The sequence below is a fragment of the Xenopus laevis genome, chromosome 5S, assembly GCF_017654675.1.
Source record: "Xenopus laevis strain J_2021 chromosome 5S, Xenopus_laevis_v10.1, whole genome shotgun sequence".
Classification (NCBI taxonomy): domain Eukaryota; kingdom Metazoa; phylum Chordata; class Amphibia; order Anura; family Pipidae; genus Xenopus; species Xenopus laevis.
Window position 1 is genome coordinate 126666929 of NC_054380.1, and position 27532 is coordinate 126694460.

At 41.7% G+C, this 27532-nt stretch overlaps 1 protein-coding gene across 1 annotated transcript; it reads right to left on the reverse strand.

Annotated features, from left to right (window-relative positions):
• Positions 1-1518: 1518 nt before the first annotated feature.
• On the reverse strand, positions 1519-27242 carry ntsr1.S (neurotensin receptor 1 (high affinity) S homeolog). The gene is made up of 4 exons (XM_018265946.2): positions 25626-27242; positions 16499-16784; positions 4900-4990; positions 1519-4142 (listed from the first exon to the last, which is right to left on the reverse strand). Exons 1-4 carry the CDS (start codon positions 26268-26270, stop codon positions 3869-3871), a joined length of 1296 nt encoding a protein of 431 aa, XP_018121435.1. The 5' UTR covers positions 26271-27242; the 3' UTR covers positions 1519-3868.
• Between the last annotated feature and the right edge of the window lie 290 nt (positions 27243-27532).

Below are 27532 nucleotides of genomic sequence, written 5' to 3' on the forward strand. Positions count from 1 at the left end.
GATTCAACCCTTGATAAATCTGCCCCCTATTGTTTTGCACAGTTTAGTATAATAGGAAGACAAAGAGACATGGCTATGCCAACCTCGAGGTGATTTATAAATGATTGAATGAAAGAGCAAAGGGTCCTACAAAATCCTGCTTCAAATTTTAAAATATCGATATATTTAAAAAGATTTTGTCAGTCACATAACATGTTTTTTTTTCAAAACACATCAGTTAATAGTGCTGTTCCAGCAGAATCCTTCACTGAAATCCAAACAGATTTTTTTTTAAGTTTAATTTTGAAATCTGATGTGTGGATAGACATGTTCTTAGGTTCCCAGGTGCCCTCAGTCACGTGGACATAATTCTAGAAAGAATTTGGGATTAGCTTTATTCTTCTGAGCAATTCCCTTTTAATTTTTTTGTACCTTTTTGGTTTTTGGACTAGTGATGGGCGAATCTGGGCTGTCAATGAGTGTCAAAATAATTTTGTCAATTTTTATATGCACGACTTTTTGGTCCAAAATGAAAGTCAATGGGTGTCCGAATAATTTTGACGCACGGCAATTTCGACGCGAGCGACAATTATTTTTTGCTAGTGAATTTGCGCCTGGTGAATTTATTCGCCCATCACTATTAATGACTTATATTTGTTCAGTTGGCCTCCTTATAAACAATCTCGATTATAGCCCTAAGACCCTATGGGGCAAATTCACTAAGATGCGAAGTTGCGCCTTCGCCGCACTTCGCCGCACTTCGCCAGGCGTAGTTTCGCCAGCGCTTCGCAAATTCACTAAAATCCGAAGTTGCGCACAGGGGTAGCTTAAGGTTGCGGAGTTGCGCTAGCGTTGTTTCGCTATATAAAGCGAAGTTGCGCTAGCGAAGGCTAATTTGCATACGGCGCAAAATTCAAATTTCAATGGAGGAACACGTATCTGCACTACAAATGCCTAGAAAACCTTCAAATCTGCAAATAAAAATTTTATTTTGCCCTACACATGTGCCCACTGTCTAGGTAAGTTGCCATGAGTCAGGAAATGTAGGGGGGAGGAAGGGGAGCCCCAAAAATTTTTTGATCTTTTTCAGCCTATCAGCCATCATGTAGAAAACACGCCAGCGTTTTTTGGGACTTAGAAAAAATTTTGACTTTTTTTTAAACAATCCCTATCTACTCTATTGCGATTCGCCAGGTCTGAGGTGGCGAAGGAAGTCTAGCGTAAAAGGTAACGTTCACTACACTGCGCAAGTTAGTGAATTTGCGTAGTTTTGTCGCTAGCGAAGATTCGCCTGGCGTAAGGTTGCGAAGTAACACTAGCGAAACTACGCCAGCGTTCGTTAGTGAATTTGCGAAGTAGCGAAAATGCCAAACGCTAGCGAATTAACGCTAGCGTTCTGCGCTTCGCGCCTTAGTGAATTTGCCCCCATATGTTTTATTTTGTTCTTAAGTGGAATATATAGAGATGTGTATTTGTTTATTAGTTAAACACTATTTGCTGTGATGCTTTTTGCTTAAAAAATACTTTTTATCTAGATCAATCTAAAGAACGTGGTCTAGAATGTGCCAGCTCTTTGCATATCATTTGCCTCCCCGAGCTGAAGGTCTGGGGCTTGAGCACCTGGACCCCCCTTTATTCTGGGTAAGTTAACCCCCATCCCTACCACACTCAACACTGAATTCTTCTCCATAAACCATTTTGTCAATTCTTTACACGTCTGCCTCTGTAACACAATCTCGGCTATGAACTGTATTTGCCAAATGCTCGAACACAGACATATTAAAGTTACGTTCAAAAAGCATCTTACCGAGTTGTTTCCATTTCTAGCTCAGACAAAGGGCTGTCATTTAGCACATTCACATACCTACTAGTTTTTTCTGACTTGATACCCAATGACTCCAGTCAATGAAATTGCCCATAATTCCAACCCATGACCCATTTGTGAAGCTTTATGTAACTGCAGCATGGCCTCATGTTCCCTTCTGAAATATATATTTCCATAACTTTCATATCCAGCATTGGAGGAAATCTTGAACTGAAAACAAAACCCAGTGTATAGCTGGAAATAATCTAATATTCCATCAAGACCATTTCACTGTAGACGTCATTTATGAAATGAAGGACAGAGTGTCCTTTTTTTGCACCCTAAGGGACAGTTCTATGAATTCGTCTAACTAGTCTAAATACAGACAATATTCATCATAGATTTAGATTTGGCCAATTACCGAATCCTCAAAATATTTGGTCCTATACCACCCCAAACCTAAGCCCATTTCTGGCTGTCACTGCTCCTTTTGATACGAAACGCGAAAACCTTGACTGACGTATGTGGAGAAGTTTCAGGCCTTAGCACCAAAAAAGACTCCAAGGAGTGCGGTGTTTCTGTGTATCAACCAGGATCCCTTACCATTTTATATCAGAGTCAGACGGACAAGGGCATTTAGGCCTTTGTTGTTTTTACCACTGCAATGGCAGCCCCATTAGACACTGGATACTGGCCATCACCAAATTAATGATCAATGCCACCGGCTGATTGACCAAACAGGTCAGAACAAATATCCCAGACATGAGGCTCTGTATGAAACAAGCAAGTGGGGTAGAACAATAAAGGAAAGGCGTTATTAGGATTACAGTAAATGTGATTTATGATGATAGTTTTGGCTGTGGGGTTGTACAGTTTTCCATAGATAGCAGGATGTTCTTGGCAATATTTGGGGCACAAAGGGATAGGGACATCTATTAAGAGTTCTTGCTCTACCAAAGGCTTGTGATGATGTAGCACAGTATGAATAGCCAGACCTGCCCTTCTGCCCAATCTTTACTTGTCTTGTACACTCAAAATAGGCGGGCTGAAGTCAACATTACAGGGTCTCCTTCTCTGATCCAGTTGTTCGGCGCTTGAGATAAAAAGCTGCCATAGTCTTGCTTGGAAGAGTCCACTGACTCAGTGGTCTTTCCATCCGTGATTCTGGAACCACAGTTATGGAATCAACCAAAAAACAGACCTCAAACAGGTTATTGCAAAGAATAACTCCCGGCCTCCTGAGTTATTGCTGAGAGTTCTGTAAGATAAGGAGAGTTGGAGTGCAGCACTATAGCATTCTGGAGGAAACATGCAAATCTCTTTGCAGGATCAGCCTTACTTGGTGAACCTTTAGTAAGTGTGACCCAGGCAGGAACTCACAGCAGACAGTCCTCTCCTTTCTAATCAGTACATTATTTCATTCAACTAAATTCAGAGGCCGTTTAATAGGTACTTTTCTAGTTAACTGGGTAATAACACAAATATTTTCAGTATTTTCAGTTATGTGCAAAGGTAATTACTATTGAAGGCAGTATCTGTTGTGCCTCTAGTTCCAACTCAGTGTAGCAGAGGCCAGTTCTCCTCCAGCCAAGATTCCAGTTCCCACAGTACCTTGCATTTCTCTTCTCAGATGCCTTCTGATATATTGTTTCAAGACTCAGAACCACCAGTGCAGAGAAAAGAAAGGAAAGGACAGGCAAACACTAGGGCATATTTACAATGCCCCACTTTTGCACTTTGCCGACTGCATGAGGCAAAATGCCGCAAGCCTCTAAGACCTATTTTGAAATGCAGAGACCCATAACTTCCTTCACTGGTGATGATGAGAGGCATGTCGGCATCCTCCCATCCTGCCCCCTCCCCACCCCTGCCATGTATATCATTAGAATTTGCAAAAAGACTGGATACAGTTCCCCTTTAACCAAAACCATTTCTATGTCCTTACTTGGCCCCCTGCAGTCATGGGGTCTCCATCTCCTGTAGTAACACCACTGGCTCATTTCACACACCTCAGACACAGGATTCTAAATAACGTAACACTTATAGATCATTAGTGCACATGAAGTTGCCCTTTGATGAGCTTCCCTACATCTTTCCATTGGCAGTCTCTTTTCTGCCAGCTAATCGGTGATTGGCCGGAGTGTTGAGAGAGCACGTATCACTCCTGAGACTGGTTTGTACTGATAAAGAGGCATTCAGGTTCTGCTCTTTGCGTTGGCGGGAGAAGCCAAGTGTATCCAGGAAGAGTTCCCGGAAGGAAGAGGACACCATGTTGTATAGGATGGGGTTGACCGCAGAGCTAACATAGAAAAGGGTGTTGGTCAGCATGTAGAAGTAGTGGTAGAAGGTGTACAGAAAGCTGCAAAAAAGAAGAGAAAACATTAATATTACTAATTGGCTAAAGATTATGGACTGTGCCTTCTACACAGGTTCATCCCCATAGTCCTTACTATTATATGTCTCACCAAAAGCTTACCTCCCATCATGCCTTTACAACATATGTTCCCTTATCTCCCCAGTACTAGTGATTAGACAGTTCATTGAGTAAATCAGGACTGCAGGGAGAGTAACAATGTCTAGAGGTGATGGAAATCAGAAGAGGGTGCGCTCACAGAAAAATGGCACAAATAATAGTTACCAGCCTTGTTAAGTCCTCTCTGGGTTTTCATTTGGAGGGGTTGAACTTGACTTTGTCTTTTTTCAACCCAATTTAACTATGTAACTATGTAACAAGTATCAGATATATAGTGAATAAAGTACCCCCTCTTGTAAAATATAAGGATATTATAAGTTACCGAGGAGTTTCATGACCATATAAAAACACAAGGCCGAAGGCCGAGTGTTTTTATACAGGTCATGGAACTCTGAGGTAACTTCTAATATCCTCATATTTTACAACTGGGGGTACTTTATTTATTATAATACACAAATTTCATTGAGTCATGTGACTGAAATGACATCAGAACTCACAGTTTATAATTGATGACATCAGAACTCACAGGTTATAAGGATATAATTTACATGAAATGCTCGGCTTTTGTGTATTATAATGAGATCTATATAACTGGGTTTTGTGCAATATACAGTATATATATTATAATCCCTGGCAGACTTACCCAGTCCAGTAATCATCTGGGATGTAACAGAACATGAGTCTCCTCGCATGGTACGGCAACCAGCACACCACATAGGCAATCACAACTGCTCCTGCGTGGGCAGAAATGAATCCCTTTAAAATGACCATTCATAGCATGAATAATAACCAGCAGTAACATTCACATTCAGTGGGACCCTTGGACTCAGCTTCAGACTTTGCTTTTCTTATTGTATTATTATCCTTTATTTATAGAACCCACAATATATCAACAGAGATGCAGAGACTGCTCATCATTCGCATCAGTTTCTTGCCCACCGGAGCTGACAATTTATACACCTCCCCACCCACCCCACACACTACAGTGAATCTTCAGTAGCCAATGAACCTGCCAGTCTGTGATTGGATTATGGGAGAGACAGGGAGAACATACCAACTCTATGCTGATACTGGTCAAAACAAGGACCCCCGAGGCAGCAATTCTAACCACTTTTGCCAGAAATGGGAGGGAAGACTAGAAGGATTATGGGAAAAGGAACGGACCTCTTATATTTTAGGTCCTACCCATGTTTTTCTGATTTTCATGGTTTATATTAGAGAAGAACGCTCGTGCACAGTCCACACTCTCCATTAATGTGGCACTCTGTATAAAAGCACTCAACCCACAGACAGACCAAGGAGTTCTGACCTTCCTCTCCTACAGTGGTGCCACCACACCATTTCCCCCTGCCTGGCAAAGTTCATGTAAGACACAGAGCAGCTGGCACAGGTAAGGCCATAATAGACAATGATGTACCTCTCAGATGATATGGAGCTGTGCTGGGTGTCAGAACATGGCAGGCTAGACAAGAGTGTAAGGTGGGTAAGAGAAGGGTCACAAGAGACAGGTGTTGGTGCTTTAGTCCAAATCACTGGATTTGGAGTAAAACTCCAATAAAATGCAATTAACTCTTCCCAAAATTGTTGCAACTTAGACATGTGCCTTTCTTACCCAACCTCTAGTTCTAGCTCTAATTCTAACCTCTTCTTAGTTGTACCTAGAACATGAGAATGCATATGGTAGACATATAATTATATTATCTTAATCTATCGATCTATCATCTATCTATCATCCATCCATTATCTATCTATCTACTGTATCTGTCTACTGTATCTGTCTGTCTATCTATCTATCTATCTATCTATCTATTATCTATCTATCTATCTATCTATCTATCTATCTATCTATCTATCTATCATCTATATATCATCTATCTATCTATCTATCTATCTATCTATCTATCTATCTATCTGTCTGTCTGTCTGTCTGTCTGTCTATCTATCTATCATCTATCTATCTATCTATCTATCTATCTATCTATCTATCTATCTATCTATCTATCTATCTATCTATCTATCTATCTATCTATCTATCTATCTTTCTACTGTATCTATCTATCTTACATCCTTAGTGTTGGACCAAGGAGCCAGGGGCCCACTGGAAGTCCTTAGACCACAGGCCCAGTCATAAATCTTAAACATGTCCTTGTTGAGGTTTTGGTCACTTAAGGACATTTAATGCTGAGAATTCCAATAACAATTTTTTTCATGTTTTATTTTCAGCATTTTCTTTTCAGCACATCTGACAGCTCTTACAGCTAGGAATGCCTCATTAAATGCTAATTGCATGGAATCTGGAATAAATACAGGTAGCTGTGCCGGGTAATAATGGTACTAATGTTGTTAAGAACAAAAGGAATGAGCGACCCTATTAAACACTCAACTGTAATCATTCTGTAGGTATTGTGGCTAATACAGCCTAGGAACAAAGCTGCTCCCATTAAAAGCACATATAATTATTACAGCCCCTCTGTCAATCTAAAGAATGTTCATTGTACTACAAAGGTTTAATCTCTATATAGAAGGCAACCATTGGTGTCCTGTCCTTAGTTGATGGCTATGTGCCCAAGGAGCTGTGGGCCAATAGTAGGATATTAGTGCTAAAAAAACTTTCGCTGCTGCGCCTCCGTGCAGGCACTCTGCACAACGGCGTTCACGCAGGTGCTCACCACACCGTCATTCGCGCAGAGGGCACAAAGGGAAGCCGGGAGGGGGCCCCCGGTGACTGCCTGGAGGGGCCTTCATGTGGTCCTGGTGGGCCCTCATTACTTCAGTCTGACCCTGGGTCTGTGGAAGGAAAGTCCATGATTAAGTCCATGGAGCTTATTTTAACTGGGGATTCACCAAATCCAGGATTCAGTTTAAGATTTTGTCTGGATTCAGACGAATCCAAGTGCCTGGCCAAACCGAATCCTTTGAATCAAATTTAGTAAAAACATTTTGACTCCGCACTGCGCACACGGATCTCTTTCACCCTTCCAGGCTTCCAATTCAGTATTCGGCGAAATCTTTCACAAAAGATTTGGGATTCGAGCGACTACCAAAATAATGAATTTGGTGCTTTCCTTGTGGTGCAGATAATTCCGATAGTTTACACACAAATATAAACCAGAGTGTTACCTTATAACTTTTTCTAACTCTCTAAAACAAACCTGGATTTTGTGTCTTTCTTTTCTCTCCTTTATGTGGGGATAATGCACATAAAAAAAAGAAAGACAGAAAATGAACTATACAAAATAAACATGCACTGTTTACTACAAGTTTTCTCTTTCCATGAATTTGCCCAGTTTCAGACCTTTGAAACCCTGGATTAGAGTCCTGCGCGGAACCAATTTCTAAGACCCGGACCCGACTCGAACCCACAGCCCGCGACCCGAACCGCAACCCGCATATTTACCCACTTTGATCCGCTACCCGACCCGGACCCGCAACTGACTTATCCGCAACCCGACCCGTAACCCGCTGACCACCATCAAACAGGAAGTGATGGTGCCGAAACTGGAAGTGACATCATCAAAAGTGTCCAGGGACAGAAACAGGTTTTGTAAAACTTTAAAAGGAGTAAAATATAGACAATATTACATAAGAAAAGAAATTTAGATGAGACCCACAACCCAACCCGTGACCCGCGGCTATACCCGCACCTGAAAATCCTTCCCTCATTCCGCAGGGTGCATGCTTTTTTGCGGGTAAACCGCGGGTACCCGATCCGCTGCAGGTCTCTACCCTGGATGGGTAGTTTTGATGTGACGCTCACTGGAACTGGACAGGTGGTAGCTCTAGTGCTGCCTGTATTAGGCAGTGCTGTATTTGTGAGGACGGAGGCACATAGGTGTCACCTCCTAACCTCTATCCCACCCTCTACCTTCCCCTTACTTATATGGCATTACATTTAGAGAACCCCGGCAGGCATGGTCAGATTGGGCCGGCAGAACACGGGTAAAAAACCCGGTGGGCCACGGCTCGTGGGCCCTGCTGGCACAGACCCGCTCCCTGAATCATCTTCCTACGGTTACCTCCCTTCTCTGGGTGTTCCCTAGGTGCTCTAGTGATTGTGTCCTGGTTGTAACTCTGTTACCCAAGTAGTGGATCTGAGCACAAGTGAGAGGTTGCTACACCTCATCCATCCACCAAGAGTGGGCAGTCTCAAATTGGACAGAGTTACTGTTATCCAGTTTGCGGCAATATCACTTCCTGTTTGATGGTGGTCAGCAGGTTGCGGGTTGAGGATAAGGCAGTTGCGGGTCTGGGTCGGGTAGCGGATCAAAGTGGGTAAATATGTGGGTTGCAGTTCGGGTCGCGGGCTGCGGGTTCGAGTCGGGTCTTAGAAATTGGTTCCGCGCAGGACTTCACTGCCCCCCCGGAGTCTTACCCCAGACAGTTGTTACCAAAGTCAAGAAATGGCCAAACAGCCGGATCATATAGGGGCATTTATTTACAAGCAAAACATGGCTGAGCAAAAGTGTTTAGTATCGTCTATTTAAATTCTCTTCAGCTTTTCTAAAGATTGATTTTTATCATTTATTTGGTGTAAATCTCTTTATTAAATGTACTCGGCGGGAAGTAATCTCCATCTCTAAGTTCAGTTTTTTTGTTCTTAAGACACCGCAATGCATATTTTCCTGCCAGAGGGGAAAGTGATTATCATTATTATCATCATTCCTTCAGCAATTATTTTACTGTGATTATCATAATTCCCCACGTAATTATTTTTACGGCCGGATTTAATATGAGCTGTTCTAGGTCAGGGCCTGTTCTTCACAAATATAGATTTACACAGATAATCCTTTCTTTATGAAGAGAGGACACAACAGTGAAATCAAATAACTATTGTGGGAAATATACCAAATATAATGGCAAATTAAATGCATCCTGCAGGGCAGTTATCTTGCCGCCGTATCACATGACTCGAAGCAGAATCATTATAACATAGTGAGATCACTGGGTAACATTATGGTATAATTAAAATTATGTTATAATTACGGTATAATTAAAAAGCAGGAGAGTTGGTGTCGCCCTGTTTAGGTGATTGGAATCAATGTGGGACTTGGACCCTTGGCCAGGCATAGGCAGATGAGGCACGTGCTTAGGGTGCAATGGTGGGGGATTTAGATCTTAGTCATGTACCTCTGATACCTCCTGAATGATGATCAGGTAGTGGTGGAGACAAGTAGCAGTGAACAGGAGTAGGGAGGGAGAGAGAGGGGTTGCCAGGAAAGTGCTGCCCAGCATGGCGGCTGGTTACTTAGAGGATCTTGCCCTGGGTGCCCTTCTGCGTTGGCCCAGTTCTAACACCAAAAGTTTTCACTGCTGCACAAACCCTTATATTATACTGTGGTGCAAGGTGCCTTACACATATGGTGACAGTCCAAGGTACACGTAAAACAGAAAAAAAAGACGATTTTCGGCTGGGGAGCTTTACTCCATTTATTATGCAAGTACAACCACGCAGATCAACATTTTGGGATGGCACATCCTAATGAAGGGAGGTAATGCCCCCTACCCGAAATGTCGATCTGTGTGTTTGCGCTGGCCTAATAAATGGGGTGATCTGCCTAGTCGAAAACCTATGGGGAACAGTGTCAGACTGGTCCACCGGGATACCAGCAAAACTCATGGGCCCTCATGCTCAGGGCCGCTTTAAGGCCTTGGTGGGCCCTGGGCAAAGAGCTGACTGGTGGGCTCCAAAACCTGTGCGCGCCAACATTTTTGTGAGGCCACACCCACTTTTGGCCACACCCTCAAATACCACACCCATTTTACAAAACATAATTCAGTCATGCCAGTATTAAATGAATAATCGGAATATTAAACGCAGATCTGACAGTATACTACATATAAATGGATAATGAGCATATTAACCCTAGCTGTGCCAGTACAATCACTGTAGAAATGCCCAATGAGCACTCCATTGATCCCTGACAAGCAAGATGACTAAAACATGGCCAATGAACAGAAAGTCTCTGTGACCTTGTCTGTGCTTGTGATTGGCAGTAAGGCAGAGCCAAGAGAAGCAATTCTGAGAAAACATAAATCTGGTGAAGTAGTGAAACTGTGGAAGTGGAGTTCCCTGCTCATTAAAGGGGTTGTTCACCTTTAAAATAACTGTTAGTATGATGTTGAAAGTGATATTCAGAGACAATTTGCAATTGGTTTTCATTTTTAATTATTTAGCTTTTTATTCAGCAGCTCTCCAGTTTGAGATTTTAACAGGGTCCAAATTACCCTACAAACCAGGTAGTGATTTCAATGAGAATTGCAGGGGAGACCTTAGCAGAATCTTATTAATAAATACCAATAACAACAAAATTTAGTCTCTTAACAATACAGCCCGTAGCACAATAGTTTATGGGCTGCTGGGGGTCTACTCTGTGACCTCCATTTGAAAGCCAGGTCAGAAGGAAAAGTCAAATAAATGAAAAACTATAAAAACTGAAGGATGAACACAGTAGCAGTTCTGTGTATAAATACCCACATCATTTATAGTATGATAGCACAGGGGTAATTCCATGTATAAATACCTCCCAGAACTCACATCAGTAAAGAAAGGGGCAATTCCATGTATAAATACCCCCAGATCCCACAGCAGGATGGCAACATTGGCACTTTGGCAGCAGGGACTGTCAGTGTCACCTAGGAGGAGATTGTCCACTTACTTGTCAAATCAATCAGGAATGGTCCTGGATGGTGTGGAATATGGATGTGCGTCATGCCTTCCTGTGCCAGACCTGGCTAACTTAGCTGGCTGGGACCCGGCCGTCTGGGAGGACCAGGGACCGGACAGACTGGCCACTCGCTGGAACAAGGTGGGTGACCCTGAGTCCCTACATAACAGGCCTGGTGGTGGTGAGGCGTTGGTTGGACCTGGACCATCCGTGACGGGCCGAGAGAGAGGTGTCTGTGTGTGACCACAGTGAGGCTCAGCCGGGCCGGCCCGGTACTAGTAGCGCCGGGGCAGGCAAGGAATAAAGAAATTGCAATTTTTGAGTCGAGCAGGTGACAACACAGCACAGCAGCCACAGGCCCGCAGACACACACAGACGCTCCTGAACACAGTCTCAGGTCAACGCTTGTAAAAAAGCCACAAAGTGGCTAAATAGATGGAATAATAGATTATAGTATTATAGTATGTAAAGAAAAAAGACTAGGAGAATAGAGGTTGAGTGAGGAGAGGAAGAATAATAGTACTGAGAGGGGCCCCTGGTCTATGGTTTTTGTGTGGCCATTCCCTATTTCTAGGAAAAAAAGAGGCTAAATAGATGGAATAATAGATTATAGTATGTAAAGAAAAGAGACTAGGAGAATAGAGGTTGAGTGAGGAGAGGAAGGAAAGTACTGAGAGTGAGGCCCTGGTCTAAGGTTTTTTGGTGGCCCCTGGTGTCCCAGTCCCATGCTGATAGTGAATGTGATCTCTTAGCCCAGTTCTGCCCACTGCCACTGATCAGTATGACTGTTGATAACATCCACCTGCCCCCCCAGCTCTGTCTCTTTCCCCCACACATGCAAACCTATATGAAGCACACAAAGCGGGGGATTTCTTTTGGTATCACAGTGGGTTAGTCCATTAAAAGGGAAGATCTGTGATTCTCCCAATTCTGGCAAAGAACAATCACGTGGGCATAAAGCAGTATTCTCATTGGACAATCCCTCTGAATCTCTAATTAGCTCTGAACCACTGGCAGTTTAGAGCTAGAGAGTGTACATGGATATTGATACAAACTGACAGTCAGCTGTCAGGGTGATGGCAGGTAATGTAGCCCTACTTGACAGGGGGCTTTAACATGAAAGACCTAAAGGTGACTGAAGCTATATAAGTATTAAATGACAAATTGAAATGCAAATAAAGTATTCAATCCCTGTTGGGGAATAAATGCTGTACTACAAGGATCTGGGGTGTCCAATTAAATAATCTGTATTAAACACCACCACTCTGTTGAGGATTTAAACCCCCAGATACTTGACCAGAATTCTATCAAATTTATTCATCAATTTATTGCTTTTGACCAGCATCATTACAAAAGTACCAATTGTCAAAAGCAATAAATTGATGAATACATTTGCTAAAATTTAGAATTCCGGTCAAGTATCTGGGGGTTTAAGTCCTCAGCAGAGTGGTGGTGTTTAATATAAATGACAAATTGCTATTGATTTAATCTCAGAACAAACACTAGCAAGTCAATGGCGCAATCTACTCTATTTATATCTGATTACAGGTTTCCCGAGCTGATATCACAGCACTATTTTGGGACGTTCCCTATTTAGTGTAGGTTTTTTTCCTGGATCAATATAAAATAGCAGGAAAAACACCTGAAACGTGCCGTCTGCATGCAAATGCCAATCAAGGAGATTCCATCAGAAACCCATTGGGACATCAGGGTCTCTCCAGGCCGCAGGGCACAGATTGTGGCTGGGGTGATTTATAAATACAAATACAATGAGTGTTCTGCCGACACATAGGAAATGGATTGCGTAAAGGCACTATACTATGGAAACCAGTGTCCATCCGACTCATATCTAGAGCTTGAGATAAAAAAAGCATCTCTTTTACTATAATGTAGTCAATGAGATTCTAAGAACGTTTGTAATTTCCTTTTAATTTGTTGCCTTGTCTCCACTATGTTATCTTTACCTCTTTTTTTTAGAATTTGAACCCAGTTACTCAATCCTCCTGACTGGCACCCTCCACTGGGTGCAATACCACCCTCTTCACTCCTGGTAGTTAGACCACTGCTCAGCCTTTCCTATATTGCTAAAATGGCTCTTTGTTGCTCTTCTACATATTGTTTTATTGTTACCAAAATTAGAGTATAGGTGTCACGGCCGGCACCCAATACCAGAACAAATGCCAAGGACCCTGGTCTCGGCTCGGCTTCACCAGTAGTGTGACCACCTTTGGGCTTCGGGAGGAGCCCTCAGCTTAATTGGGTGCCACCTGGACTTAACGAGGGGTACAAGGTGAGGAGTTCTTGCTGGCAAAGGGGCACGACCGGATAGCAAGAGTCTTTGGGCAGAAGGTCAAGGACAAGGCGTCAGGTGGAAACGGAACAGACCGGATCAGGACAGGCAGATAACAGAATCGTCAGGCAGGCAAGGGGTCAAAACCAGATAATCAGACAGACTGGATTAGGCAGAAGGATGGTCAGACAGGCTGGGTCGAGGCAGGCGGATATCAGAATCGTCAGGCAGGCAAGGGTCAAACCAGGTTGTCAATCAAAGGGTTAAGCAAGAATCATTGTCGTAGGCAGGCAAGGGTCAGAATACAGAATGCAGAGTAGTCAGGAACAGGCAGGGTCAAACACGGATAATCAGTCAGGATAGCAAATTCAGGAACAGGTAGCAAAAAGCTCAGGAAACCTCAGGATATGATCCTATAACGGGCACTAGCTACAGGTCTGAATGGGCCTTAAATAGGGATCCAATTGGCGCCAAAACGTGTGCAATTTCGCACTGCTGCGCGCTGGTGCAATCACGCCAGCGTGCCTGCGCAATGAGAGACGCACAGGCGTGCCGCGCGAGCCCTAGGGATCCAAAAATGGTGCCAGCAAGGACAGGAGCGGTGCAGCGGGCGTCCACGCCAGGGACGCGGCGTGGACCCCGCTGCCCACTAGACCACCAGGGTAAGTTTCTTACATTAGGATAGTTGCGTTTCAAACACCTGCGGGTTACACATTGTTATTAGAAACAGAGAGAGTCCAGGATTTGGTGGATCTCATCAATCACAGCCGCCCATTTATTCATATATATTTATGGGACTTGTAGAAAGGTGAGCAGAACATTATGGTCAGAGCTGCTTGAAGGGTTTGTTCCCCTTTAAATTTACTTTTAGTATAATATAGAGATGGATATTCTGAGACAATTTGCAAGTGGTTTTTATTTTAGATTTTGAGTTATTTAGCTTTTTATTCAGCAGCTGTCCAGTTTGCAATTCCAGCAATCTCATTGCTAGGCTCCAAATTATCCTAACAACCATGCATTGATTTGAATAAGAGACTGAATTATGAATAGGTGAGGCCTGTACCAAAAGGTGTGTAATAAAAAATAGCAATAACAAAAAGGGGGTTATTTAACAAAATCCGAATTTTTCAGATTTTTTAAAAAATAAAAAAGTCCAACCAAACTAGAATCCACGATTTGACCTTATTTATTAATAATAAAGCACGATTTAATCACATTGGGGAAAACTCTATAAAATAGAGCAAAAACCCGAATCGTTCCATTTTTCTGAGGTTTTTTGCTCAAAATAGTTGGATATTCGGGCTAATTCCAGCGCAGACGACATAAACTTCCAAATAGGATAGGGACCTCTCCCACTGACTTATATACAACCTCGGCAGGTCCAAGATTTCAGATTTTTGGATTCAAACTTTTTGCAGCATCCGAAAAATTTGAGTATGAAAAAAAGCACAAAATCTCAAGTTTTGCACCAAAAAGCCAGAGCGGACTATAGTAAATAACCCCCCTGAATGTGTAGCTTTACAGAGCATTTGTTTTTTGATGGGGTCAGTGACCCCAATTGGAAAGCTGGAAAGAGTCAGAAGAAGAAGGCGAAGCGTTAAAAAATTATAAAAAGATTCAAAAATTAAGTCCAATTAAAAAGTTTCTTAGAATTAGCCATTCTATTACAAACTAAAAGTTAGCAGAAATGGGAAGCACCTCTTTAAGGTTCCCCTGTTCTCCTTATTCTGTGCTCCTTGCTGGAAAATAAAAACACAAAGAGCCTCACAACCCACACTGGGCATGGCAAACAAAAATACATCTTCACTAAGGGTACCAGATTTTTGATTACTAATTATGTTATCCTGCGGAGCATTGGCCATTCCAGCATTGAGTTGGTTTGGTCAAGAAGTCTGGTTGTATGGGGCAGGACACAACTACTCCAAAAATGTGCCAATTTGGGCTGATATAATTCTGTTTAATAAGGAGAAAGTATTTCTATACGACTCTGTGACTCTGAGAAAATGTGCAGAACAATATACCAGATATATATTCTCTTGTACATATATTCAACTGTACAGCTCCCCGCGGAGTCGTTATTAAGTCGATAGCTTCCATTTATAAAAGCCCAGTGACTTCATAACCTATCATTATTAATATCATTATAAAATGCTGATTTCTCCTATATAAAGTCTCTAAATGACTCATAATGATATAGTATTTGAACGCTGCTGCTTTATAACCCATAAATGATTGGGTGCCGAATAATAACATACCAAGAAAAGTAATTTTTCCCCTTTCGGAGGAAATTAATTTAATCTCTATGCACACAAATTAAAAGGTGCATAATTTAAAGTTTCTGTCCTGAGATTTCAAATAAAAAGGCTTGGATTGATTAATATAAAAAAAAGGAGTTTTTGAATTTTAAAGGAGTATGCACAAACACGGGATATGTCATCTCTGCATGGGTACACGGGCATAGGGTCTGCTGCTACGTGAATTCAATCACAAAAATTTGCATAAATGCATGATTATTTCAGATATGAATGCACATTATTCCTGGGCCTCTACAAGGATCTACAGGATTTGTATACTGTTTATTAATAGTCTGACAGACCTCAAAATGCATTGTCGGACTGGGGCTCATATGGCTCATCCGTAGGGATGCTGAATCCACTATTTTGGATTCGGCCGAACCCCCGAATCCATCATGAAAGATTCGGCCGAATACTGAACCGAGTCCAAATCCTAATTTGCATATGCAAATTAGTGTTCGGAAGGGGGACATTTTTTTTGGTTTTGTGACAAAAAGTAACGTGATTTCCCTCCCCACCCCTAATTTGCATATGCAAATTAGGATTCGGATTTGGTTCGGCCGGACAGAAGGATTTGGCCGAATCCGAATCCTGCTGAAAAAGGAAGAATCCTGGCCAAATCCCAAACCGAATCCTGGATTCAGTGTATCCCTACTCATCAGAGAACCTACCTGATATCATCGGCCCACTCTCAATTAGATGTAGACACTGCTAAAAGTTATATAGTCCTATGGATAAAACAATAAATGGCTGTTGGGTATCTGATATTCTTGTAGGCCAGTCTAACCCTGCCAATATTTATTTCTAAACAATTAATTTCTGCAATGTAACAGTAAAGAGTTATACGTACTGTATAGAAGGGCAATTAAATTACTAGGGGGTGGAGTATATATATATATATATATATATATATATATATATTATTAACATGTATTTATATAGCGCCAACATATTGCGTAGCACTGTATATATATATGGTTGAATTGACTTAACTGAGCATGTAAATGCTGTGCTGGAGAGGCTGTATGCGGTTTGGTTCACTGGATACGGTGAGACTACTCTTGAAGGTTGCTCCACTAGCAAAAGGCTTTTTGACTCCAGACGATGAAGAAATCGGCTTGAGGGACCCGTGTGCTCTGTAGGAAGCCCAAGGAGCTTTGCTGGAGGAATGCAAGGACAAGAAGCAGCGAGAGCGCAAGGACTCCAGCTGATTCACAGTCACACAGTTCAAGCAGGAGATCAGGGCCAGAGGAAGAAGGAAAGACACAAACACATTTACCTGAAAGAAAGAGACCACAAGGTTATATTGAGTCATCTACTATGTATTTGTTATTTTCAGCAATTCTCTTAAACACTGTAATAGTACAAGACTGCCCTCAATGTGACATTTGCCAATCAGCTATTTGGTCAAGAATTAATTGACAGCTATAACTCTGGCTGGGATTGAACCCGGGAACTCAGTGCTGCGAGGCAGCTATACATTTAAATAAACACATTCAGCTTTGCCATAATGTGAAGAGCTAGGTAAAAAAGAACAGACACACAAATAATGCCATTACCACTACATTTCGGCTTTTCCAAAATAAGCCACACTGGGCATTGTAGACTCTGCAGATAATTTTGAGCCTGTGATTCTAATTTAGAGGCTGTATAAACTTAATGAACAAACCTTGCTGTTTGTTTATTCATTGTTCGTTCAGTGGTAGTTTGGGAGTTCCTCTACTTTTCATCTGCTTTATGATGTGTTTTTCTTAGCTCTTCCCTTGGCTTCTTGTAAACTTGCCTATCTACCTGCTATGATGATGCCTGGTCACCATAAAATTTATTGCAACAGGATTACTGGAATAGGATTAATTTGAGATCCCAGCATGGATTTTCTTTAATCCCTCCCATATACCACAGTTCCACCAGTTGCCACACCCTCACATTTTGGCAGCCTATATACTTCGAGTAATTTGCACTAGAAAAGGATGCAGAACAAACCTCAGACTACAAAAGTCACTACAAATGCCCCCCAAAAAACTGGTATTAGCTATTTTGTTCTTTAAACCCCTAGAAGTAGTCCTTTGAATAATGACTATGAAGATTTTTATTCATCCAGGTCATGGTATATCTAGTATAGGTAAATCTAAGAACAACAATGGGCCATTGTGATTGGATTAGTGGAAGAGTTTATATGCCGAGAACTTCCCACTCCAGTCAGTTGAACTGAAGAAGCTGCTCGGATGAGTAGTGAAACGTCTTCAATGATTATTCAGCAAGTCCAGTTGTTTTTAGATTTACCTATACTAGATATCCCTTGAATATTTTTTTTACAAACATCTGAAGAGGTCCATCTAAAGGGTACAGCGTCAAACTGGGATACAAGGTGTCCACTAAGTACCCGACTTAAGGGCCCACCATCCAGCCAATGAAGGGCCCACCAACCATCCACTGATACTCACCACTCTCACTCTGCCCCCAGCAGTGGAGCCGGGAGTGGTGGTGGCTGGGGCAGCTGGCAGGCCCAATAGGGTTGGGCGCATTGGGATTTTTGCAGGTGTCCCAGTGGCCAGTGCAACCTGAGAGAGTATCAAATTGTATTTAAAGCAAAAACCAGTTCCATTTTGCAGTAGTTGCTCATAATTGTGCAATGCATCATCTATTCTTCTCTACTATTTCTGTTAAGTGTGGTCCCCCTCCCCAATTAAAGTGACCTCCATTGTTTATCTGGAATTAAGAACACTTATGCAGAATTCATGCAAATTCAGGGTTCAGACAAAGGCAATGGTATTTTGTGCTTCAATATTTTTACTTAAGGTGGCCACACCTGGTAAATGAACTGACCTGGACCTGATTTAGCTACTCATATGCAAGGCCAAATCAGGTTGATCTGATAGTTGACCCTGGGACCAATGATGCACTGGTGCTTATGGAAGCCCATGAGATGCGGACTGCATCATTGTGCTGATACGCTCCTCATCCAATTGGATTTTCAAACCTATCTGATTGATATTTAGTAAATTTTCGGTCAGATATTGGTTAGGTAGGCCCTTTGGGGAGGTCCCATAACAAGGGTCCCTCCAGAGGAGGTAGAAAACTTTTAATGGCCACCTTTAGATAGTTGCCTTGTAAGTTATTTCCAATGTACCTTGGGGCAAACCTAACTCATGTAATCAGAAAGAAGATCACAGAATATACGGTAATAAGGGATAGTCATAGAGCACCTTACAGCCATTCTGCATTGCTCAACTGCCCTGTATCCAGCTTGATGGATACCGAACAGAAATTGCAAACTGGTGGCACTAACGCATCTGTTAGAGGTTGTTTTTCTCTTGATAAAAGGTCTAGCTGATGACAACATATAATAAAAACATAATGTATGAGAAAAGAATGAATAGTTAGAATTTGTCCCAGCTCTCTTTCTATGGCAATAGGCTAATTGCATTCCTTTATGCATTCTTAATTACTGTCAGAGGGGCTTTTCATTTCCGTTTTTGTTTTCTAAATTACAAATCTTGAATTTTGAAGGAAATCAAATTCTATAGTTCTGCATGACTTAAACACACCAATCAAAGGCATAATTCACTAAGTACTGCAAAGTAAGACCTCTAGCCCTGAATGCTGTAGCCATGGAGATGAAGGACATATAAATGCACTAATGAGCCGTCATGCTGAAATGAGTATGGGCCCAACTGTACACAACAGTTCTGTACACCTCTGCTCTAGGTGTGCTGCTTTCCTTCTTCCTAAGCCTGTAACACAACATAATCATATTTTTGAGAGATAAACCCACAATTAACCCTATTGACAAAATTGTAAAGTCTTTACAAAGGAGTAAAAAAATAAAAAAAAAATTGAAGTTTGACATTTATAAAAATATTTTTGTATTTTTTAGGTTTCCATGAAGCTGTCATTGACTATTTTCTAGCCCCGTAGAGCTCTATTCCCAAAGCTGAATTGAGGAAGGCAGGAGAGTCATGTGTTTTGGACATAACTATGTGAGGGTGGTAATTGGATGTGATGCAAGTGAGTGGCGGCTGGCAGTTGGGAGTGTCACCAGTATGGACCAAGCAGTAAGGGTGGACACAGTTTGGTGTGTGGACCAAGCAGTTGGGATTGTGTAGACGGAGTAACATTTAGAGGGATGAGCAAGTAGGTGGGGGGCTCTATGGCAGGGCACCAGGTCAAGATATGTCATGGGTGCCCATTCTACTTTAACTGGCTCTGTCCAGCCAACTGATGCTGAGGGAACCCTAAATCTACCCCCATCCTGAACATGATGGTTCCCACAGAGGCTTGCGTCAATAGGCATAGCAGAATTGAGCTAAAAAATCTCACTCATTTAAAAGCCGAGAGCCGCAAAGCTGGAGAAAAAAAAAGCTGCCCTTTGGGTAAAAATATTTGAGTCCAAAATTGTATTTGTGGTTGTAAATGACCCATTACATCTCTGCATGTGGGTAACAAACTTTAAAATGGGTAGGGTTGAACATGTCCTCTGCTGTGGAAGCCAAGCAGAGCATTATGACGTACAAAAATCTAGACAACCTGGTCATTTAACTATAGCTGCAACTTCTATTCCCAAATTCCCACAGAGAAGAATTGTAGTGGAATATGCTGATAGACTGGGTAGAGCCCTTGGTAGAACTTGACAGAGGGGAACTATTGCGGTAATGAAAATTTTATATAAGTTTTTATATAAATTTATATAAATTTTATATACTGTATATACTTGAGTATAAGCCGACCCGGGTATAAGCCGAGGTACCTAATTTTACCTACGAAAACTGGGAAAACTTATTGACTCTAGTATAAGCCTAGACACAACTACAGCCCTGTCTCCCAGCAGCGCACATTCTGCCAAAGCGACCCCCCCAGCGATCAACCGGACTTCTTTGCAAAGCTGATGGTGACAGAGAATTGCCAAATGGATTACTGTGTGCATTGTCCCACTGTCCCACTACCATGTGCAGAGGGCGCTGTGTGATATTGCCATCACTGTTAATCTTTCATATAACCAACAGAGGGCACTGTGTGATATTGCAGTCACTGTTATTCTTCCATATAACCAACAGATGGCGCTGTGTAATATTGCAGTCACTGTTATTCTTTCATATAACCAACAAAGGGGGAAATGTTATTCTTTCATTTAACCAACAGAGGGTGCTGTGTGATATTGCAGTCACTGTTAATCTTTCATATAACCAACAGAGGGCACTGTGTGATATTGCAGTCACTGTTATTCTTCCATATAACCAACAGATGGCGCTGTGTGATATTGCAGTCACTGTTATTCTTTAATATAACCAACAGAGGGCGCTGTGTGATATTGCAGTCACTGGTAATCTTTCATATAACCAACAAAGGGCGCACTGTTATTCTTTCATACAACCAACAGATGGCGCTGTGTGATATTGCAGTCACTGTTAATCTTTCATATAACCAACAGAGGGCGCACTGTTATTCTTTCATATAACCAACAGAGGGCATTGTGGGATATTGCAATCTCTCCCCAAGTGAACTGTTGGTATAGGAATGATTAAAAATGACTGCAATCTCAACTACTTGGGTCGGGTACCGCTGACCCAAGTATAAGCCGAGGTAGACTTTTTCAGCACATTTTGGATGCTGAAAAACTCGGCTTATACTCGGGTATATACGGTAAATTTCATCGTACTGAAATAAGAAACTTTCTAAATACAATCAATTAAATATTCTGCCTCATTTCTGAAATAATCAAGTTTATCTTCACTATTCCTCTCTCAGCATCTGTTTCTCTTCATTCTGTCTTCATGCAGCAGTTGGGTGTCAGATGAATGATCCAATATATCTTATAGGGGGGCTCCTTTCCTAGCAGATGTATTAGAGCTCAGGAGGCATGCATAGTTTTATAGAAAGTCTATGCACAGGTTATGGGAGAAATTATGGAATGGTCCTTGCTTTAAAGGACACGTAACATCAAATTTAAAAAAAAAAAAAAAAAACATTAGTATACCACGAAAAAACCTACCAAGACTAATTAAACTTTAAAGTCGCACAGCCTTTATTAAGAAATAACTTACCGAAACTTCGCTTGTGCTCCTCTTCAGAAAAGGCGAACCGGGGATCCATCGCGCAACGCTTGATTTCCCCTCCCTGCCTTCCTTATAGGAGAAATCGAGTGCTGCATAATGGATTGTCACCGTGTCGCCTTTTCTGAAAAGTGCAAGCAGAGTTTCGGTCAGTTATTTCTTAATAAAGGCTTTGCGATTTAAAAGTTTAATCAGTCTTGGTGTTTTTTTTTTTCGTGGTATACTAATGAATTTTTAAACATTTTTTTTTTGATGTTACTGGTCCTTTAATTGGGACAGAACTAGAGCTGCTGTTGATTATGCTCTCTGGTACAACAGCAGCCAAAATGCCCTTAATTGATTCCCATAGAAAAACCTGGAAAATCCTTGCTTCTTGCCCACGTGTGTCTGCCATGAGCAGTGTGGTCTTTCCATTCTCTTGTATTGGCAACATGTGCCATTATCCTTAACCCCAATGAGGTCAGTCCACGTCCATCAAGGGGCAGCTGTATTAAGTGGAGTAAGAAACAGCACCTCTGTGTAAAAAACAGCCTACTAATGGAGTAAGTTGTAATGCATTTTTTTAGCAACTTCCGTTGGGACTTCCTGAAGCAGTGTCTGAAGCAGTGTACAATAACAACGGCAAATCTGGTGTTCTCATGGCATAAAATAACACACACCTTGATAAATTCACCATTTATTTTACACAGCTTTTTACACCGTTTTTGCAGCAAATTTTTTTTTTTTTTAACTTCAAACCACTTTTTTCAGTTCAGTTGTTTTCAGATTGTTCACTATGAACAAAGACTTTTTTCTATTACTTTACATTTTTTAGTTTTTACCATTTTCCACAATAGAAGTTTAACGTTTAATGTTTGGGTCTCTGGTGTTTCAGTCTGGCAGCTCAGTGATCCAGGAGCATCTGAACTGTTACACTTTGCTATATTTAATTTATACAATTAATTTATACATTTAGTTGATACAATTAGTTGATACATTTATCAGCAGCAACTGTGGAATATTAGCAATTATTGTATCAATTCTAACGATTCTGCTCAGCAGGGACAAACATAACAAATGTATCAACTAAATGTATCAACTTGAACAGTTAAAGAGTCGGCGACCCCCCCCCCCCCGAGCTGCTTTAGAAGGTGAAAAATTAAATTTTCCACTTCAATATTATAAAAACAGTCACAAATAGAAATAGAAAGTCATTGGAAAAAGTCTTTATTTCTGGTGATCTATCGGAAACCAACTGAACTGAAAACATTTTTTGAAGGTGAACAACCCTTTTTAAGAAATTTAAATATAATATAATGTTGCCCTGCACTGGTAAAAACTGGTGTGTTTGCTTCAGAAACTCTTTTATAGTTTATATAAACAAGCTGCTGTGTAGCCATGGGGGCAGCCATTCAAAGCTGAAAAAGAAGAAAAGACATAGGATACACAGCAGATAAATAAGATCTTTAGTACACAATGGGATTCTTCAGAACTTATCTGTTATCTACTGTGTATCCTGTGCTTGAATTGCTGCCCCATGGCTACACAGCAGCTTGTTTATATAAACTATAGTAGTGCTTATCTGTTATCTACTGTGTATCCTGTGCTTGAATGGCTGCCCCCATGGCTACACAGCAGCTTGTTTATATAAACTATAGTAGTACTTATCTGTTATCTACTGTGTATCCTGTGCTTGAATGGCTGCCCCCATGGCTACACAGCAGCTTGTTTAGATAAACTATAGTAGTACTTATCTGTTATCTACTGTGTATCCTGTGCTTGAATGGCTGCCCCCATGGCTACACAGCAGCTTGTTTATATAAACTATAGTAGTACTGATCTGTTATCTACTGTGTATCCTGTGCTTGAATGACTGCCCCCATGGCTACACAGCAGCTTGTTTAGATAAACTATAGTTGTATTTCTGAAGCAAACACACCTGTTCTACCAGTGAAGAGTACCAGTACATTAGACAGCTATTTCTTTAAAGGTGAATCAGCACAGAGCTACTTGTAGCCCTTGCTAAAACACACATAGCGTCTTTGCAAAGCCAATCATCACTATTGTCTATTTTGTAGCGGTGACTAATAGCTGATACTAGTAGCCCTGTGTGTCTTTTCTCTAAAACAATTTTATTTTTAGATATTACTGCTCCTTTAACACATTAACAGTCATAAACAATGTCCTATATATGTATATAATTATTCTGTACTACACTGTACTGCATGCTGTATCTAATTATCTTTTATTCCCCTATACACATGAACTTTTTCGTGCCATATTTCTAGGCTGTAGGAACTGTGCAGCTACAAATGGACAAATGCACTTCTCTAGACAGTGCTCCCTCAAGCCCTTTAATTATAAGATTTAAATTCATTTTATATAAGCCTGAAGTGTCTCCTGATTTCTAATAATTTAGCAATTACATGTATACTATAGTATGGAAAGTAGCACTTGATCTCACAGGTAAATGATTCCTCTGTTTCTTTACATATCATCTATCTATGTACAGTATCTATCTGTATCTATCTATCTATCTATCTATCTATCTATCTATCTATCTATCTATCTATCTGTCTGTCTGTCTGTCTGTCTGTCTGTCTGTCTGTCTGTCTGTCTGTCTGTCTGGCTGTCTGTCTGTCTATCTGTCTATCTATCTACTTCTCTTTCTATATATATTTCTATCTATCTATCTATCTATCTATCTATCTATCTATCTATCTATCTATCTATCTATCTATCTATCTGTCTATCTCTTTCTCTCTCTATATATACAGTATATATATATATATATATATATATATATATCTATCTATCTATCTATCTATCTCTCTCTCTATCATCTATCTGTCATCTATCCATCCATCGATCATGTCTCTATCTCTCTTTCTCTACCTTTCTATCGCTATCTATATTTCTATCTATCTATCTATCTATCTATCTATCTATCTATCTATCTATCTATCTATCTATCTATCTATCTATCTATCTATCTCTCTCTCTCTCTCTTTCTCTCTCTCTCTCTCTCTCTCTCTCTCTCTCTCTCTCTCTCTCTCTCTCTATCTATCTATCTACCTATCTATTTCTCTTTCTCTATCTATATTTCTATCTATCTATTCTCTCTCTCTCTCTCTCTCTCTCTCTCTCTCTCTCTCTCTCTCTCTCTCTCTCTCTCTTTATCATTCTCTCAATCCATCCATCCATCCATCTATGTATGTCCATCTGTCTACAGGATGGAATGATGCCTGACATGTCTACTGCTCAAAAACTAAAACACAAAGCTGCAGAAATAAAAAAGCTCATAATACTGTCCGGTCCATGCAAGCCTTGTCACCCACCCTCAGAGACTTCAACTAACCCCATCTCATTAGGGTTATAATGAACCATTTTTGGACTTTTAAACCTAATTCTTCTTCAGTCTGAATGGTTGAATGAAGATCTCAAATAAGCCCTGAATGTACCATTATCCCATTAATGATATGGCATTAGATGATGTCTCTGCACCCCTGAACATATGGTAATACTTCCCCTTATAAGTACACACACATAAGCAATGCCAGTTTTGCAGATTTGTATATATTATTCATGTCAGCTAGAAATGCAGGTGTAGCACAGTGGTTATAGCAACACTGAATCACACAGGTAATGCACAAGGCTTACACACTGTGCCTATATGTGGAGCTGCATATATTTCTTCTTAAAGGAACAGTAACACAAAAAAATGAAAGTGATTTAAAGCAATGACAATACAATGTAGCATTGCTCTGCATTGGTAAAACTGGTGCCTTTATTTCAGAAACTCTACTATAGTTTATATATGGAATCTCTAATTTAAAATGTTAGATTTATTATTCTACCTCCACAGCACAGAAGGAATTCAGGATATAAGGAAAAGTTTCATATGAATTTCACTAGATATTGTGTTACATGTAATATGGAGTGAGCTCCTAGAGCTCCACTAGATGGGACTCCCAACCTATTGCACTCCAGCTGCTGTTTGGGTTAAAGCTTCCAGGATCCCCCTACAAAGTTGAAAAGGCTGAACATGCCAATAATAATAATGCCCAGGAGATATGTGTATTTGCAAGTACCTGTATAAAGACTTTCAGGGTGGCAGTAGAAACCAGGTTGGTGCATATTAGGGAGGATGGGTCCTCTTCTCCCTCTGGGGTGGTGTTCTCATATTTGACCCCCATGATAAAAGCCATAGGCATGGCAAAGAGTACCGAAGAGAACCATATCACTGAGAGGATCTTCTTGGTCCTCATCTTGGACATGATCCTCTTGGCAGTCATTGGGTGGCAGATGGCCAGGTATCTCTCGCAACTCAGACTGGTGATGTTCAACACTGTGGCGTAGGAGCAGATGTCCCTCAGAAAGTAATAGCTCCTGCACACGGTGTCCCCGAAAATCCAGGGGTAGTGGACCCATATGAAGTTGTAGAGCTCGATGGGGATGCTGATGAGGAGGATGAGGATGTCGGACAGGGCCATGCTGACCAGGTGGTAATGTACTGTGCCCTGCAGCTTGTGTCGGTTGTGTTTTTTCAGCACCAGCCTCATGGTCAACACGTTGCCGATGGTTCCCACCAAGAAGATGAGGATGTAGAAGACTGTGATGAAAACTTTGGAGGAGAAGTCGGTGCCCACATCCAGCTGGTGGGACAGGTCGCTGGTGTTGGAGTTGGACTCAACCACTGGGACACTCAGGTTCCTCACAGTCCACATCTCTCCCATCAATCTTCTGACAACTTGGGTGCTGTAGAGAGGCTTAGGTGCTAGAGAGAGGCTTGGGAGCTGTAGAGAGGCTTGGGTGCTAGACAGAGGCTTGTGTGCTAGAAAGAGGTTTTGGAGCTGTAGAGAGGCTTGGGTGCTGTAGAGAGGCTTGGGTGCTGTAGAGAGGTTTGGGTGCTAGAGAGAGGCTTGGGTGCTAGACAGAGGCTTGGGTACTGTAGAAAGGCTTGGGCGCTAGACAGAGGCTTGTGTGCTAGAAAGAGGCTTGGGTGCTGTAGAGAGTCTTGGCTGCTGTAGAGAGCCGTGGGTGCTGTAGAGAGGTTTGGGTGCTGTAGAGAGGCTTGGGTGCTAGAAAGAGGCTTGGGTACTGTAAAAAGGCTTGGGTGCTAGACAGAGGCTTGTGTGCTAGAAAGAGGCTTGGGAGCTGTAGAGAGGTTTGGGTGCTGTAGAGAGGCTTGGGTGCTGTAGAGAGGTTTGGGTGCTGTAGAGAGGTTTGGGTGCTGTAGAGAGGCTTGGTTGCTGTAGAGAGGTTTGGGTGCTGTAGAAAGCCTTGGGTGCTGTAGAGAGGTTTGGGTGCTGTAGAGAGCCTTGGGTGCTGTAGAGAGGCTTGGGTGCTAGACAGAAGCTTGGGTGCTGTAGAAAGGCTTGGGTGCTAGATAGAGCCACTTACCTCCATCGGGGATCCCCTCCCTCAGCACGGGGCAGGGATAGACCCTCGGTGCAGCCAGCAGGTAGAAAATTCCAGGTGCGTCCGCGCTAATCTTATTAAATACCCAACACCTGCCGACTTTAGCATTCGCTTTCTACTGTCCATTGTTATCTCTGCTCCTCCTGAATGTGTATTTGTTTAACCCACAGGCTGGTTGTATTTATTCACTCCCAGTGCTATTTCATGTTTTACAGAAATCCCTTATTGGGTTGGACATCTGTTGTGTGTGTGAAAATTGCCGGCAATCAATCAACACTCTGTTGCATCAAAGGACGAGCCCGAGCCCAGTCGACTGCACAGCACTGCCTATTGGCTGAGACGCTTGTGATTGAGAAGGAGGGGCAGCGGGATCTTCACTCGCTGGAGCGCACCGACTTCTCAGAACTTGCGACACAATCGCTGCTGGTTACAGTATCGCACGTCAGTTATCCTGGGCTCTCATATTCAACCAACAAGGAATCCTACCTACAGATGGTGGGCTGTGTCTGTGAGTCTGTCTGGGCGTATGTGTCATATCTGTCCTCAAATTTAACACAATTGCTCAGACTTTTTAGGT